Raw genomic sequence first — 18,597 nt, 5'->3', positions numbered from 1 at the left:
TGGTCTCCTTCCTGTGTGACATTCACCTTGCACGATACAGACTGTGGTGTGGGGACCCTGCCCACCACATCCTGTCACTTTGCCTCTTGAACGTCACTTTAATAACCGAAAAACAAATCTTCAAAGCTCTGCTATAACAAGGTCCACTGAGACTTTTCCCCTTTTCCTAATGTGAGAACAGCACAAACCTGTTACTGCAAAGCGAATTCACAATAGCCATCACTCAATCCCCAAGTCAGGAGCTCGTCTACTGTCCAGGGGTCGTGGCAACTCAGACCGAGTCGAGCCTTGAACAGCCACCTGCACATATATCTACGAGGCTTTCCCCAAAACCGTAGGCCAGCTCCATCTCCCCTGATTCTCTCGTTATTTACATGTGAATCGCAAGAGCTGGTGAGAATTCAGCACTGGGTCCTGGACAGCTCCACCCTTCCTCCACAGCGCACTGATCTGCATCTCTTCCCTAACGTGTGTGTGTTTCAATATTTTCTTGTTATTCGATTACAGGCCTCCTAATTTTGCCCCTTTGCCCTCCTTTCTCCATTCCACTCCTCACTCCCATGGGAATATACCTAAGAATCCCTATTCACCAGTTCAAAGGAAATTATGCACTCCTATGTTCATAGCAGTGTTATTTACAATAGCCAACCGTGGCAGTAGCCCAAGTGCCCGTCAGTAAGTGAGTGGATAAAAAACAAACAAACTGTCGTACATTTACACAATGGAATTCTATTCAGCATAAAGAAAGAAGGAACTCCTACTTTCACCACAACATGGATGGAACTGGAGAATATTATGCTACTGAAATAAGCCAGTTGGTTAAAGATAAATACCATATGATCTCACCTATAAGACAATTCAAATGAGCAAAATAAACCAATGAAGAAAATAGAACCACAGTCACGGAAAGGAGGAATGGACGGACAGTGACCCGAGTGGAAGGGGCTGAGGGATAATGGTGGGAAAAAGTGGAAAGGACAGCACAAAGGACATGTATGAGTGACCCACAGACATGGACAACAGCATAGGGATTGACAAGGGCATGGGATGGGCAGGGGGGGGAAAGGGGGGAAATGTGGGACAAGTGTAATGGAATAACAATAACTAAAAGATTTTAAAAGAGCTTTGCAATAGAAAAAAAGATATTTTCTCCAGTTTTTCATAGAAAAGAACTGATTTATTCCTGAGTCTGCCATTCACCTAGCATAGATTTGGGTATGGGGTGAAGCAGGTGTGAGGCTCACCTTGCTCCACAGACTCCCCAGCTGGCCCTGCACCCGTATTGCAAGGACCAGGAGCTGCCCACTGCACTGCATGGGTCTCTGTCATGATGATGTGACCCTGCACTGCGGCCTGAGTCTGAGCTTTCCTTCTGCTCCATTGGACGAGGTATCTCTGCTTTTCAGTTTCTCAAACCTCCAACGTCTCCGTCTAAATCTGAATGGCTGGTTTCCTTTCCCTCATACCTCAGGCAGGGTAAATTCTGATCACACATGTGGGGTTGGGGTTGGTATCTCTGGGCTACAAGTAAGGAAGTGAGAGCAACACAGGAAGCAGGCTGCTCAAGGGTCCTTCAGCCTTTCAGGATGTGGTATTGCAACGACTGACATTTAAAGTGTGCGGTGTTTTTCTGTCTCTAACAGAACTCCTATGAATGTCAATTTTTTCCTGAATTACTAGGAGTCTCCAGAGTTCGAAGAAGAGAATGAAACCCAACATCAAAGGTGCTCTGAAGAAGCAGAAATCACTCAAGTCATTTACCCCAAGGAAATGGAGAGAAAAAGATCCCACTTCTCACAGAGACGCAGAGTCAGGTGGAAACACTGTGAGATGCAGCCACTATGTTCCAAGTGCAGGAGGAAGGGCTGAGTTCTCCGGCAGGAGCAGAGTGTTTCCACAGACCCCAGGCTCCTCCCTGACCCTTCCCCTTGGTCCACTGTTGTGAAGGTTCCTTGGGGTCTACGGTCAACAAGGCAGGGAGGGAAGCTCACCCTTCACGTCCCCAAGGCAGCGGTCACATCCACCGCCTGCCTGGCTTCTCAGTCCCACGTGCTCACTCTTGTGCAGTTCACCCTCCACATCACTCTTTCCAACTCTTTCAGAATTTGCCCATTCTGCTGAAAATCCTTCCATGCTCCTCATTGCGGTTTGGGTAAACTTAGACTCTTTCTTCTGAACTGACAGCTGTTCATGATCATCCACATGTGACCCTCCAACCTCAGCTTCCCCTTCTGCTTCCCTCAGCGAGACAGGTGCAGTTACCCTATGAACACAGTCATACACACACAATCACACTCACTGACACACACACTCACAGACTCACACACACAAACACACATATACACACTCATACTCACACATACTCTCATGCAATACACACTTTCACATATATGCGCTCATGCACACACATGCACATAGTCACACATGCTCATGCACGCAGACACTCCCACACGCTCACACACACGCTCACTTGCCCACACAGAAACACACACTCACACCGTCTCCTACTGACCATATCTGTTCTCCCTCCATATCGGTTTTCTTAGAGTTCTGTAGAACTAGCAAATTCCTTCCTATGTCTCCAGCTGAAAGCACAGGACTAGCAGTAACACTGAGGTTTCCTCTCCCCATTTTTATTCTCTACATGTGTTGTGTCAGCTGAAAAATATGGATATATTGAGTGGTGAATCCATGTAAGCCTTTCACCTAATACTGTTGGACAACACGGGAGTGGAAATCAATTACTGCCTACATTACATGTTACTGACACATGGCGCTGTGCTCTGGTCCTTTGCAATACATGGCCGACATGAGATTCATTCCTCAGTCTGACCGTAACTGTTCATTCCTGTATATGCCTTTGCCGCACACATTTCACCCAACTTCCTTCACAGGGGAGATGCTTGCCACCTCCCCTTCCCTTCCTGCTATCACACAGTGTCTGTCTCCAGAATTCTATATAATATTCTTTTCTGTCAGGAATATTCTCACTCCCACCCCCTAGGGTTCCATGGTATTAAACAGCCCTTCCCTTAGCCCTGGTCTGGCGGCTTACGTGCTTCGAGTGTCATCCTCTACGCCAAATGGCTGTGAGTTCGCTCCCCAGTCAGGGCACGCATGAGAGACAACTGATCGATGTCTCCCTCTCATATCAATGTCTGTCTGTCAGTACCTCCCATACTCTCCCTATAAAATCAATAACCATATCCTTTGATCAAGATGAAAAAACAGCAGTTCCCTCAACCACGGTCTAGTCATGGCTCCAGGTGTTCTCATATTTTTGTCATTTCTCCTTTGTAAGTAAAGTAATCCCCACTTTAAACTTGGAACATCCATTTTCTGCTAAGAAGAGTTCTCAGGACACAGAAAGTCAGTCTCAGGGTCACGAGTGCATTTCTGATATGGCACAAATATTCAACTGCACTAGGCGATCAGTAAATATTTGTTTATGGATGAATGAACGACCGAAGTAAATGCTGATGGTGGGAGCTGGAGAAAATGAGTAGCGAGTTCTATTTAAAGTCAGTCTGTTGAGAGTCTACATAGGACCAGAACTTGGGTCCTGCCCTCCCTGAGCAGGAGCACATACCAGGGAAAGGGTCCTGGGAGTGAAAAGAAACCCCAGGTCTGGGCTGAGCATCCCCAGAGGGGAAGAAGCCCTCCTGGGCCCCCATCGTGAAAAAACCCCCAGGCCCAGGGCGGGGACATCCCCTTGCTGTGGACCCACAGAAGTGAGACCCCCATACACAATGTCTATCCTTGCTGCTCTCCTTTGCCTCGGTCAGTTGTGAGGGCATGGGGATGGGGCAGCCGGAGGGAATGGGGAGGCTACACCCCCTTGCCTGTGGAGAACTTCAGCTTCAGGCAGTCCCAGCGTTGGGGCCCTGAGGGGACAGAATGAGCTCAGATGTCCAGGTGCAAATCTCCTACAAGGACTCCCTTCCCGGGCTGAGTCTGGGTCATAGGGCTCACTTGCAGACAGAAGAGTCCGTCCCCAAGCTCCATGTCCCACCCCTGCTTCCGCCCTGGGGCTGGGGCCTCTTCCTCCACGAACGGAGTGTTTTCTCCCCCAACTGTGGCTCCTTTGACTCTCACCCCCGTAACATAAGGGTCCATCCCACTTAGCGGTTTGGGTCCACACATCGAAAACCTCATGCTGTCCTCCAACTTCCTATAATACAAGTTGCTTCCATTTCTAGCAACCACATTGCCAGATAAACATTATTGAGTCTTCAACGGTTCCGTACACAGGACTTTACCTAAATTCAATACATGAGTAAATGGCAGAAGTCAGACCCAAGCGTGGAGAAAATAAACCTAAAGCGATGCCTACCGCCCTCTCTGGACCCCACGACTCTTTCTCTCTCCCCCAGGTGCCACCAGTCTCGTTTTTGCAGAAATCTCATCGCTCAGAATCAACATAATAATGTGTGAAGGGACAGTGTGGAGGAGTGTTGCCTCAGAAACAAACACTTTCGGAATGCTCTCATGGGGGCGTTGGCGAATATCTGAGCATACGTGAAATGAAACGTGGTTCAGCCACAAGTGGGAAGGAAACCCTGCCGTTTACAAGAACCCTGATGGAATCTGAGAGTGACGTGCTAAGTGAGACAAATCAGACAGCGAAAGACAAATATGGAGTAACCGCAAGAATACGTGGAATCTGAAAAAGCCAAACATGTAGAATCAGAGAATGAAAATGGTGGTTACCACAGGGAGTGGGGAAAAAGGAGAGATGGTGCTCATAGAGCATTGACTTTCAATTAGGAGGTTCCCACTTCCTGGGAGTGAGAAGAAACCCCAGGTCTGGGCTGAGCATCTCCAGCGGGGGACAAGCCCTCCTGAGCCCTCATCATGGGGGTCTAACAGACAGCATGGGGACTGCAGTTAACAAGACTGTGTTATATACGGGAAAGACGCTTCAAGAGGGTGTCCAAAATGTTCTCGCCATGAAAAATAAGTGACAGTTAATGTGACATTTTCTCATACCTCTTTTTTTCTATTGTTATTCTATTACTGTTGTCCCAACTTCCCGCCTTTGCTGTCCTCCTTCCATCCCACACCCCACTTCCATTAAAGCTAGGAAGGTAGTATATTATAATATTTACGTGTATCAAATCAACACAGAGTCGCCTAATACATACTGTTACTTATCAATTATATGTCAGTAAAGTTGGAAAAACTTATCCTCAGGCTTTACGTGAAATCGACTTAACCTAAAAAGGACACGTATTGGACCTGACCATTGCAAATGCTGGAAAGTTTGTGAATTTACCCACCTATGTATCCATTTATCTACTATCTCTGCATATCTGTCTGATTATATGTACATATATATATTTATAACATATAAACTTCATCTTCCAAGTGATCTGTCTGATATCTGGACTTCAATAAAATTAATTTCTACTGCCTTAAGCCACCCACTTAGTTGTATTTTATTGTGGCAAAATTAGCAAACTAACCAATTTTCTCTCTCTCATAGAAGAAATCGAAGGGTCAAGTCAAGGAACATGTATAAAGGACCCATGGACACAGCCAAACTGGGGAAGGACTGAGGGTGCGAGGTGGGGGTGGGTGGGGCAGGGGAAAGTGGTGGTGGAAAAATGAGAGAAATGTATTCCAACAATTAAAAAAAGATTTCAATACAACAACAGAAAAATAGACTTTATAGGTTTTTTTCTCTTCTAGAAATGCAGAATCGAGGTGTTTGCTTTGCTTTATGTTTGGTAAGAGAGTAAAAAATATGCATCCGGTGAAAAGCCTAATAGATATTCAGTGAGAGAGATTTCATACTTCTCCTGAAAGTAGTCTTATATTATTAACTATGTTGCATATTAGCTTTGCTGGGGAAATTTGAATGTTGTAAACTGAATAATCATTAGGACTTCTCAATAACAGCAAGTTCAGTTAAAATCCTCCTATAAGTATAGAGTATGGAAAAATTAAATGTGACACTTGAGACATGAGGGGTGTTGAGTAATGCGGTCGAGTGAAACCTTCAGAATCTGCTATTTTTAGGGTGAGGAGCAGCTGGTCCTCTTCCTGTGTGACAGACACCTTGGGTCCTGTACAGATTGTGGTGTGGGCACCAGCCCACCACATCCTGTCACTTTGCCTCTTCAGCTTCACTTTAACAACGGAAAAACAAATCACCAAGCTCTGTCATAAAAAGGTCCACTGAGTGTTTGCCCCTTTTCTAATGTAAAAACAGCCCAAACCTGACACCTCAAAGTACGTTCACACTTGTCATCACAGGAGCCCCAAGGCAGGACAGCTCATCTGCTGTCCGGCGGTCGTGCTGACCCAGACTCTGTCCTGACTTGATCAGGAATCTGCACGTGTAGGTTCCTGGGAGGCTTTCCTCACAGTCGTGGGCCAGCTCCATCTCCCCTGATTCTGTCCTGTCTTGTATGTGAATCCCGTGAGGTGGTGGAGAATTCAGCACTGGGTCCGGGACAGCTCCACCCATCAAGAGCACACCTAGCTGTCTTTTCTAACGTGTGTTTCAATATTTTATGCCTGTTCTACTACAGTTGACCCAATCTGTCCCCCTTTGTCCTCTACCGTCCATCCCACCCCATTCCCATGGGAATATACCTAAGAATCCCGAATCACCACTTCAAAGGAAATGATGCACCCCTCTGTGCATAGCAGTGTGATTTACAATAGCCAAGGGGTGGAAACAGCCCAAGAGCCATCAGTAAATGAGCTGATGAAAATATCGTGTACATTTATACAGTGGAATACTACACAGCAGAAAGAAAAAAAGAACTCCTACCTTTCGTGACAGCATGAATGGAAGTGGAAAGTATTATGCTAAGTTAAATAAGCCAGTCAGTGAAAGACAAATATCATAGAATTTCACCTATAACAGGAATATAATGAAAAAATAAACTAACGAACAAAATAGAGAGTTATTTAAAATAGCCAAGTGCCGGAAACAGCCCAAGTGTCCATCGATAAATGAGCAGATCAAAAAAATGTGTACATTTACACAGTGGAATACTACAGAGAGAAAAAGGAACTCCTACCTTTTGCGACACTATGGATGGAACTGGAAAAGTGAATTAAGCCAGTCAGTGAAAGACAAATACCACAGGATCTCACCTAAAACAGGGATAGAATAAAAAAATAAACTAATGAACAAACTAGAATCACAGTCATTGGAACATGGAGCAGAAGGACAGTGAACAGCGGGGAGTGGGAACAGGGAAAATGGTAAAGAAAAGGGGAAGGGGCTAGTCAAGGAACATAAACAAATGATCCGCAGACACGGACAGCAGTGTAAGAACTGACTGCAGGACCTGTGGCGGGGGGGTGGGGCGGGCAGTGTGTGCAAAGGAGAGCAAAAGGGGAAAGCGAGGCAACCGTAATGGAATCAGAATTAAAAATTGTTTTAAAAATGCTTACCACAAAGAAAAAAGATATTTTCTACATTTTTGCTAAAGAAAAACGTATTGACTTCCTCTTCAGTCTGCCATGCATCTAGCATCGATTTTGTGTGTGGAGTGAGGCAGGTGTGAAGTTCGCCTGGCTTCGTACATAGACTTCTCCACCTCTCCTAGCAACCGTGACCAGGACCTGCACTGGGAGGGTCTGTCGTGACCAGGTGACTCTGCACTGTGGTCTGAGTCTGATCCTCCCCTCTGCTCCAGTGGCTGAGGTACCTCTAATTTTCGTTTCTCAAACCTCCAACGTCTCCACCTAAATCTGAATGGCTGGCTACCTTTCCCCCATCTCTCACGTAGCGTGGATTTTACCACATTCATAGGGGTGGGGCTGGTATTTTTGGGCTACAGTTGAGGGAAGTGAGAGCAACAGAGGAAGCAGGCTGCTCAAGGGTCCTTCAGCCATTCAGGATGTGGTATTCCAACACTGATATTGCAAGTGTGTGGGATGTTTTCTGCCTCAAACAGAACTCTGCTGATTGTCGATTGTTTCTCAATCCTCAAGAGACTCCACAGTTTGAAGAGGAGAGTGACTCCCAGCACCAAAGGTGCTCTGAAGAGGGAGAAATGCCCTAGATGATTCACCCCAAAGAGAAGGAGAGAGAAAGAGATCACTTCTTAGAGACACAGAACCAGGTGGAAACAGTGTGAGACACAGCCCCTGCGTTCCAGGGCCAGAAGGAAGTGCTGAGCTCCCCTGCGGGAGCAGAGTGTTTGCACAGACCCCAGTCTCGCCCCTCCCCACTCCCATTGGCTCATGGTCACCAGGGCTCCTTGGAGTCTCCAGTCAACGAGGCAGGGAGGGAGGTCATCCCTCACGTCCCCAAGACAGTAGACACATCCACCACCTGCCTGGGTTCCAAGGCCCACATCCTTACTCTTTTCTCTTGTCCACTCACCACATCAGTCTTTCCAACTCTTTTTTACTTTCAAATAATATTTTATTGTTGTTCTCTTACAGTTGGCCCTGTTTTCTCCCTCTGCTCTTCTCCGCTCAGCCCACCCCCGCTCCCACTGACAACCCCCACCCCATTGCCCTTGCCCATGGGCCAGTCATATATGTTCCAACTCTCTTTCAGAATCTGGTCAGTTCCGCTCAAAATTTTTCCATGGCCCTCATTGTTTTTTTCTTAATTTAATCTTTATTGTATTTATTCCATTGCCAGTTAGTCGCATTACACTCCACCCCCCCAGTAATCACCCCACTGTTGCCATATCCATGAGTCCTTCTCTTTTTTGATCAACCCCTCCACCCTCTTCACCCCCAACTAGCTGTCATCTATGAGTCTGTCTCTGTTTTGCTTGTTAGTTCAGTTTGTTCGTTAGATTCATAAGCACCTGTATGGTCATTGCAATGTTATTTACAATTGTGAAGATATGGAGAAGCCCGAGTGTCCATCAGTAGATGAGTGGAGAAAACAACTGTGGGACATTTACACAATGGAATTCTACTTGGCCATAAAGAAGAACAAAATTTTACCCTTTTCAACATCATGGATGGGCGTGGAGAACATTATGCTAAGTGAAACAGAGAGTCAGAGTAAGACAAATACCATATGACTTCACTCATATGTTGTCCTGAATGTTTGTAAGGTAAATTTAGGCTCTTTCTTTGGAACTGAAGGCTGTTCTTGATCATCCTCATGTGAACCTTCACCCACAGCTCTCGCTTCTACTTCCCTCAACCAGACAGGTGCAGTTACCCTGTGAACACACAGTCACTCTCACACACAATATCGCACTCATGGACACACACATGCGGTCATTCACACACACACATGCATGCTCAAACACACACAACAGTCACACTCACACAGATATACACACACATACACCATCACTCATATGCAAAACACACACACACATACACACTCACTCACCAACAGACACACTTACTCACATACACAGTAATGCGCACATACACAAAATATACACGCGCACATATATACACACGTACACAGGCAGACACAGTCTCAACATCTCAGACTGACCATTTCTCTTCCTCCATATCTGCCTTCTGAGAGTTCTCTAGGACTAGCAAGTTCCTTCCCAAGCCCCCTGCTAGGAGCAGAGGACTAGAGGTAACACTGAGATTTCTTCTTCTCATTGCTCTTCCCTACATGTCTTGTGACAGCTAACAAATATGCATGAATTGCATGAAAAACCCATGTACACCTTTCATCTAACATTATTAGACACACAGGATTGGACTTCAATTACTGGTGACATTATGTTATTTACATATATTGCCTTGCTCTACTCTGTAATACATGGCCCACGTGAGATTCATAACTCCATCTGACCGTAACAGCTCATTCCTGTATATGCCTCTGCCTCACAGACTTAATCTAACGTCCTTGAGTGGGGGAGACCGCCCCATGACCAGTCACCACCTGCTGTCCCTTACAGCAACCAGACAGTCTCTGTCTCTAGAGTTCTCTATACTATTCTTCCCTCTCAAGAATATTCTCGCTCCCCGCTCCTGGGGTTCCACCTCATTAAGCAGCCCTTCCCTCAGCCTGGCCCCGTGGCTCACTTGCTTGGAGTGTCATCCTTTTCACCAGGAGGCGTGAGTTCCATCTCCAGTCTGGGCACATATGAGAGGCAACCGATCAATGTTTCTCTCTCTCATCAATGTCTGTCTGTCTCTCTCTCTCTCCCCCCCCTTCGTCTTTCTGTAACATCAATAAACATATCCTTCAATGAGGATCAAGATCAGCTGTTCCTTCAACCACAGCCTAGTCATGGTGCCAGGTGTTCTCATATTGTTTCTCAGTTCTCATTAGTAAGTAAAGTAATTTCCACTTTTGACTTAGAATTCTCATTGTGCACTGAGAAGAGTTCTCAACATACAGAAAATAGTCTCCTCGGTCACGGATGCATTGCCAGTTCTGACACAAATACTCAGATATACGAGATGATCAGTAATGGGAGGCTTATGGACAAGTCAGAAATTAAAGGTAAATGCTGATTGTGGGAAGCTGAGAAAATGAGTAGTGAGTTCTACTTAGAGTCAGCCTGTTGAGGGTGGACTGAGGACCAGAGCCCTGTTCCCGCCCTCTCTAAACAGGAGCACAGACCAGGCAGAGAGACCAGGGAGGGAGAAGAGACCCCATACCTGAGCTGAGCATCTCCAAGGGGTGAGGTGTCTTCTTGAGCCCTCGTCATGGAAAAACCCAGAGCCCGGGGCGGGGCCGTCCCCTTGCTGTGGGTCCACAGAGATGGGAACCCGGAAGGGCAGCAGCAGCCCCTGACTCACCACATCCTGTGTGTCTCTGTCCTTCAGGCCCAGGGTCTCGTCCACCTGCAGAGCAGGAGCACTCAGAGCAGACGGCACGATGTCCATCCTCCCTGCTCTTCTCTGCCTCGGTCAGTTGTGGCCATGGGGACAGAGCAACAGTAGGAGACAGGGCAGCAATGTCCCTTTGTTCATGGGGAACCTCAGGGCTCAGGCAACTAGAGCGGATGATTCCCTGAGGTAAGAGATTCAGCTCAGACTTCCGGGTGCAAACCTGACAGGGACTCTCTTCCAGGGCTGAGTCTGTGTCAGAAAACCCGCGTAAAGGATGGTGAGTCCTCCCCAGGGTCCCTGTCTACCTCCTCTTTCATCTCCAGGGCTCAGAAGGGAGCAAGATGTCCTGGGATGAGGGGATAAAAGAGGAGGGATGTCGGCTGAGCTGGGGAATGAGGGTGGGGTAGGTCTTTCTAACACAGTCTCTGATTCCTCCAGGGAACCTCCCCAAACCCACCATCTGGGCTGACCCGGGTCCTGTGATATCTGTGAGAAGCTCTGTGACCATCTGGTGTCGGGGGACCCTGAGGGCTCAGGAGTACTGTCTGTATACAGAAGACATGGATACGCCCTTGGACAGACAGAAACCGCTGGAGCCCAAGGACAGGGCCAGGTTCTTCAGGGAGGTCCCCAGGGCAGGGAGATTTTTATGTAAATACCGCAGCCCCACTGGCTGGTCACAGCACAGTGACCCCCTGGAGCTGGTGGTGACAGGTGAGAGGACACTCAGGGGTCCCTGCCCAAGGCTCTGCCGTCAGGGAGGGGGATGCTCTCAGGGAGTCCATCCCTCACAGCCCAGCCCTGGGGGACAGGAGGGAGGTGTGAGCCCCATTTACCACGCTGCCTCCTTCTCTCCTAGGGGTCTACAGCAAACCCAGCCTCTCGGCCCTGCCCAGCCCTGTCGTGACCTCAGGAGGGAACGTGACCCTCCAGTGTGGCTCATGGAAGGAATTTGACAGGTTCATTCTGACGAAGGAAGGAGAACGCAGATCCCCCTGGACCCTGGACTCACAGCGACACCCCAGTGGGCATTCCCAGGCCCTGTTCCCTGTGGGCCCCGTGACCCCCAGTGACAGGTGGAGGCTCAGGTGCTATGGCTATTTTAGGAGGCACCCTCTGGAGCGGTCTCACCCCAGTGACACCCTGGAGCTTGTGGTCTCAGGTACATCCCATATTATCCCATCCATGGATTGAAGCACCAGCCAGGTTACCAGGGGCCTTGCTGGGAGTGGAGCCTACGTGAGAGGTCGGGGAGAGGGGAGAGCAGGGGTTCCTGGGCCAGAGACACAGAGAGAGACAGTGGGACCTGGGGACAGACCAGGGGGAGGGTCCATGGGACGGGCAGCCCCTGTCACTCACCTCTGGTCCCTGCAGGAGGCTCAGGGAAGCCCTCCCTCCTGACCCAGCAGGGCCCCATCGTGGCCGCTGGACAGAACCTGACCCTCCAGTGCCGCTCGGACCTCGGCTATGACAGGTTCGCTCTCTCCAAGGAGGGGGCACAGGACCCCCCCCAGAGCACTGCCCTGCAGCCCCGGGCGGGGCTCTCTCAGGCCGACTTCCCCCTGGACACGGTGCGCGGCTCCCACGGGGGCCGGTACAGGTGCTACGGGGGACACAGCGTCTCCTCCGAGTGGTCGGCCCCCAGTGACCCCCTGGACGTCCTGGTGGCAGGTGAGGAGTCAGCGAGTTCAGTCAAGGGCCCAGAGTCTGGTCAGGCCCTGCTGGGGGTCTCAGGTGGTGATGGCCAGGACAAGGGCTGTGGGGTCCCCAGGGAGGGGAGGAGACAAAGAGACAGAGGAGGTGAGGGGGAGGGGGAGACGCAGAGAAAACAGAGACAGACAGAAGGGAGGGTCCTCAGAAAGGGGCCTGGTGACTCTCAGGTCAGAACAGGGTGGGCGGCAGCCCCTCACCCGCCCCCCTCTCTCTAGGATGGCTCCCTGACAGACCCACCCTCTCGGTGCAGCCGGGCCCCAGGGTGACCTCAGGAGAGAAGGTGACCCTGCTGTGTCAGTCACGGAGCCCGAGGGACAGCTTCCTTCTGACCAAGGAGGGGGTGGCCGATCCCCCCCTGCGGCTCAGATCACAGCCCCGAGCTCAGCAGCACCAGGCAGAGTTCTCCATGGGGCCCGTGACCTCCGTCCATGGGGGCACCTACAGGTGCTACAGCGTTAGCCTAAGCAGCCCCTACCTGCTGTCGCAGCCCAGTGACGCCCTGGAGCTCGTGGTCTCAGGTGAGGCCCCTGACCCTGTCATTCTGGGCTGTTAGCTCAGGGTCCCCTCTCCAGAAGAATTATGGGCTGAAACAGGAGGGAGGGGCTGTAGGGATGGTCACCCAGAGGGCGTCTGCCCCTCGGAGACCCTGCTACCCCTGCCCACCCCTCCCCCTCACCTGTCTTAGGAAGGGGGCAGGTGGGCAGGGGGGAGTGTCGTGGGGACCCCAGTGCAGATGTAGCGGAAGAGTCTGAGTGACCTGCTGACCCCAGGGTTAGTCCCAGACCCTCACCCACTTCTGTCCTAAATTGCAGGGCCCTCTGGGGGGCCTCCGTCCCCCACCCACAGCCGGTGAGTCTGAGAACCCTGCTCAGAGGGAGCACAGAGCCGCCCAGGGAAGTTCTGGGGGTCCATCTGGGGGTCTCATGTCCCCCAGACACTCAGGTTGGGCATGTGTCCTGGGGACTGGGAGTCAGGCAGAGATGCTGGAACCCCAGGGCCCCCAGGGCTCTCCGGCTGGCAGGTGACGGGGGGTGGTCATGGCAGAGGGACACATGTAGGGACCCCGGCTGGGGGAGGCACAACCGGTTGGTGTTGGGAGAAGGCAACCTCCGCCGCTCACTCCAGTCCTGAATTCCAGGAGGTTCTGATATTCGAGAAAACACCACAGCATCAGGCCAGCAGAGCGGTGAGTGAGGGTCTCTGGGGAAAAATGGTGGGTGTGTCCACAGGGGACAGGGGCTGGGTCCCTGGAAGTTGAGGCTCCTCTGGAGGCTCTGACTTGGACACGCCCTCCCCTCCCTGTGCCTCAGTGTCTCCAAGTTTAACGGAGAGACTCGTGGCCCAGAGCTTAGGTTTCCTTTCACTCTGGCTGTGACCTCCTGGGAGAAGGGGCTTCATAGTAAAGCCACCCCAGAAGTGATGTTATGGGATCTGTCCCCTCTGTAGCAGTGACAGTGACACTGTACAGGGAGGGAGAGGGAAGACATGGGTTTGGGGCCTCCAGGTCTATTCCTCAGCTCAGGTGCTCAGCTCAGAGGAGGGAGCCAGGGCTGGAGTCAGTCCTGGCTCAGGTCCCGGCTCTGTGGCTCCCGCTGTGGGGCCCACGGTCCCTTCTCTTCTCTGAGTGTCGGGTTCATGTCTGTTCATCCCTGGTCGCCTCCTGCTCACAGGCCTGCGGTGACAGTAGGTGACATAAGGGGCCTCACAGAGCTCAGGAAGGCAGAGCCTCAGTCCAACCCGACCTTACCAAGGCATTTTCAGGGTTCACCCCACAGCCTTGCCCCTCCCGTGTCCCGGCTGGACTGGGGGGCACCTCATAAAGAGGACCCTCAGCTCCAGCTGAGACAGAACAGGCCCCTGCAGAGGAGCCCAGAGCTCGGAGCTGGTGTCCCCAGGGGGCAGCATGGGGACAGCACAGGGAACCCACGTCCGGGGTCCGGTCCCTGCCCTGCCCCGGCCAGGCTGGGGGCCCTGGGGCACGCGGCTCACCTCTCTGAGCCCCCGGGGACTGGGCGGTGGGTCAGCGATCCCTGGTGCAGGGGGGCTGTGAGGTTAGAGGAGACGAACCACAGGCCCCAGCATGTGCCTCGCACACAGTAGGGGCTCATGAAAGGGCATCTTTGGCTCATTCTTGACATCAATGCAGATCAAGGTCACAAATGGTACTGGAAGGTGCTGATCGGGGTCTTGGTGACCCTCATCCTGCTACTCGCCCTCCTCCTCTTCCTCTTCTTCCAACACCAGACTCAGAGCAAAGGCAGGACGTCGGGTGAGTAGGGGACGGGGTGACCTGGGCCACAGGAGAGAGGGGCTCAGAGCACCTGCTGGAGGGAAATCAAATCGATGAAGAAGGTCAGTTAAGCAACAGATTTCTCCCAAATCTCAAATGAGGAATTCTGGAAAGAAATCACTCAATGTCAGCACAGAGGCACGAATAAATGTCGAGTAAATTTCATCGTTTTCAACCTCAGAAATATGAAGCATATGTGCAAGAATATATTCAAGTTTCCTTCTTTCCCCTGGATTCACACAGGGAGGGGACCCTACCCTCCCGGGGCGGAGACTGTTCCTCTGGACAAGCCCAGGGAGAGGCTGACGTCCATCCTCCAGCTCAGTGGCTGACGCCCAGGAAGAGCCCCTCTGTGAGAGGAAGGGACCGCTGCCCTGGGGCAGGGGGCACAGGGGTTCCAGGAGGCCACAGGGAGGGGACAGCCTGGGAGGGTGTGGGGTCAGGGGTGAGGGGGACGGAAATCCCCACAGCCTGACCTGGCCCCTCGCCTCACCCTGGGTGAGTGGCCCATCTGGGGGCAGCGGGTCTGCAGCCCTGGGATCCCGGGGACCCTGCCAGGGATCACACCCTGTTCTGCCTCCGCAGATGCTGCCATGAAGGTCCCACAGGCTGGGGAGGGCGTGGAGCTGGACCCTCGGGTGAGACCCCTGCCCCTGTCCAGGCCTCCAAGGACCTTCCTGTTGCCCAGTTCACTCCAATGGTCCCTCCCCTGTCCTCCCCTCCCCTGGTTCTCAGCAGCGTCCACACTGACCTCTCCTTCTGGGCACCAGGCCGTCCTGCTGTGACTCACTCCTCCCTTTCCTGGGACCTCATGGCCCCTCCTGGGGGGTCCCCTGGGCTGGCCCCTCGTCCCCTGTCTGACCTTGGGCAGCCCCAGGTCTCAGGAGGAGGCGTGAATGAGTGACTCACCCCAGGCCCCAGGGCCCCTTCACTCAGTCACGCAGCCGCCGTGACGGGAGCTCCCTGGGCACCGGCTCCATGTAGGGGCCGCGGTGCCGCCCCGAGCAGCCTGTCCCCACACTCGTCCAGCCCACCTGTGGGCGAGGGAGACACCTGCACACAGGTGATGGCGTCAGGAGGGCCAGCTGCTGTGAAGGAGAATAAAGCAAGAGCAGGGGGTGGAGTGCGTGGTGAGGGGGGAGAGCAGAGGACACAGCAGGTGCAAAGGTCCTGAGGCAGGACATGCGCTTCAGCCAGAGGGGCCGAGTGGGTGGAGCCAAATGAGTAGAGACACAGAGCATTAGGTTAACGGTCAGGACCTTAGAAGCTTCCAGATGCCCCAAGGCTCAGGAAGCCCCTGCAATTCCGTCAGGACAGTGACCTCATCTGACCTGAAGTTTCAACCCTCACTCTGACCCCATGTGGATGCTTGACGGGAGGACTCAACAGTGGGATCGAGGACATGCCGTCTCTGTCTCACTGTCTCTCTGCAGCAGAACAGGCCCCGTGACGACCCCCAGGGAGTGACATATGCCCAGGTGAACCGCTCAAGATCAAGGCTCAGGCAGGGAATGGCCTCCTCTCCTTCTTCGTCGTGGAGATTGTGGGACAAGAAGTGCAGACAAGCAGAAGGGGACAGACAGATGGATAGTCAGGTGGGTCCCACCCTCTCCAGCCCCCAGGCTTCCCCCGCCCCGGCCACGTCTCACCCTCTCACTGTCCCCTGCTCCAGGCCCAGGACGTGACCTACGCCCAGCTGACCCACCTGACCCTCAGACGGGAGACAGGTGCACCCCCGTCAGAGGAGCCCCCGGCTGAGCCCAGCGTGTACGCTGCTCTGGCCGTCCACTAGCCCAGGAAGGGCCCAGACCCCACACTCCAGGGCAGGGGCCTGCAGGGGCCCCGGAAGGCACAGGAGCTGCCCCCAAGGAAAAATCAGCCATGACCCTGGGCAGTCTGGAGACCTGACTGAATTCCCTGAGGCTCCTGGGACCCTCTGGGATTTTTCAGTCAATGATAACCAGTACCCCCACATTTTGGAAAGAAAGCAAATGGACTTCTCCATAAGCAATGTGTGAACCAAAAGAGAAGTGAATGCTTTGGATTAAATGATCGTATAAATATTACACATCAAACCCATGAAATGGGAAAAGTAATATTCATGAATGAATATATGAGAAAATAAAAGGACTTTAAACAATCACTGGCCTGAAGTATTATATCGAGAATTCAGAAAAAGATTGCATTGAATCGTTAGAACCACAGACAACTGGATAGAAAGATGTTGCACGTATGCTCAATGGAATGAAAATCTACCATAAAAAAAGGTTTTATGGCAGTCCCTCCATGTGTGACCACCTGGGTGGACCTAGAGCTTATTATGCTGAGAGACACCGTTCACACAGAGAAAGATTTCAGGTTGGTGTGGACTTTTAACACCATCAGAACAAACAAAACAAAGACAGACCTAGAGACACGAAGAAGAGACGATGGTTGCCCAAGGGGAGGTGGTGGAGGGGTGGGTGGAAAGGGGGAGATAGTCCACCATGAGTGACAACTTTGCACGAGACACTCGGTTCCTGGAGTCAACGTGGGGCGCACATCCTGAGATTCACAAAGAGAAAGTCAGTGCTGCACGCCTGCAGCTGATACAATATGGCCCGCCCATTAGATTTTAATAACAGTATCCAGTTAAAAATAACTCGTATTCTCCAGGTCCATCCATGCTGTAACAAAAGGAAATACTTTTCTTTTTCATGGCTGAGTACAAATACCATATGATTTTGCTTATATGTGGAATCTAGTGAACATAGTAAACTAACACACAAAATAGAAACAGACTCAGGGATACAGAAAACAGACAGACAGCTGTCAGAGAGGAGGGAATTCGGGGCTGGGTGAAAAAGGTAAAGGGATTAAACAAAGGAAAAACAACTCATAGATACAGAAAACAGTATAGTGTTTACCGGGGAAAAAGGGTTGAGGGTCTGCAGAGGAGAGTAAAGGGGGGATAAATGATGATGGAAGGAGACTTGGCTTGGGGTGGTGAACACACATACAGTGTACAGGCGATGTACTGTAGAATTATAACCCCTGGCTCTGGCTGTGTGGCTCAGTGAATTTAATACAGGCCTGTGAACCAAAGGGTGGCCAGTTCAATTCCCAGTCAGGGCACATGCCTGGGCTGCAGGCCAGGTCCCCGTAGGGGATGCATGAGAGGCAACCACACATGGATGCTTCTCTCCATCTCTTTCTCCCCTGCTTCCCCTCTCTCTAAAAAATAAAATCTTTTTAAAAAGAATAATACCCCCTGAAACCTATATATCTTTATTAACCAATGTCACTACTATAAAGTCAATTTAAAAAGAAAGAAACCCTGGAGCAAAAAAAAAAAAGTACTACATTAAAATGTAGTTTCTTTGTAATAAAATAATTTTTAAATCTTTTAAAAAATGATAGCTTTAATTCCTCAAAATCATTGTAAAAGAACAGCAAGTTTTTCTACATGACAGGTGAGGAGGGAAATGATAGGAACAGGAGAAGCTACTACTGAGGACAAACAAAACCAGAGAGGAATAAACAGAGTCAAAAATTTCAATTTTGAAAACATTAATCACACTGTGGGAGTGGGGGTGGGGTGGGTGAAGGAGGGCAAAGGGGGAGAAATGGAGACATCTGCAATAGAATAACAAAAAAATTCTTAGCATGAATGACCAAGAAATATGGAAAAACCCACATATTTCTAATATTAAAGGTGAAACAGGAGGCAGCAAACACCTTGTATAGGCTTTAAAGAGATCAGAGCAGAACACTAAGAACAACTTGATGCCAATATAGTAGAATCAGAGAGATGCAAATTAAAGCCACAATGAGATATCTCCTCACCCTTGCCGGAGTGGCCACCATCAATA

The 18,597-nt window shown here is 50.8% G+C and overlaps 1 protein-coding gene across 1 annotated transcript; it reads left to right on the top strand.

Moving 5' to 3' along the window:
* Positions 1 to 10,789: 10,789 nt before the first annotated feature.
* On the top strand, positions 10,790 to 16,538 carry LOC129082610 (leukocyte immunoglobulin-like receptor subfamily A member 6). Its single transcript, XM_054588340.1, is given in 11 exon segments — positions 10,790 to 10,820; positions 10,985 to 11,020; positions 11,182 to 11,457; positions 11,603 to 11,905; positions 12,118 to 12,414; positions 12,672 to 12,974; positions 14,603 to 14,773; positions 15,057 to 15,098; positions 15,332 to 15,384; positions 16,180 to 16,368; positions 16,425 to 16,538. Coding segments are annotated over 11 exon segments (1,815 nt in total).
* Positions 16,539 to 18,597: the final 2,059 nt, after the last annotated feature.

This window comes from Pteronotus mesoamericanus, unplaced genomic scaffold (assembly GCF_021234165.1).
Source record: "Pteronotus mesoamericanus isolate MK-2021 breed Mesoamerican mustached bat unplaced genomic scaffold, CSHL_Meso_final scaffold_128, whole genome shotgun sequence".
Classification (NCBI taxonomy): domain Eukaryota; kingdom Metazoa; phylum Chordata; class Mammalia; order Chiroptera; family Mormoopidae; genus Pteronotus; species Pteronotus mesoamericanus.
The sequence above is the reverse complement of the archived record's forward strand: the minus strand, read 5'-3'. Positions and strand labels throughout refer to the sequence as shown.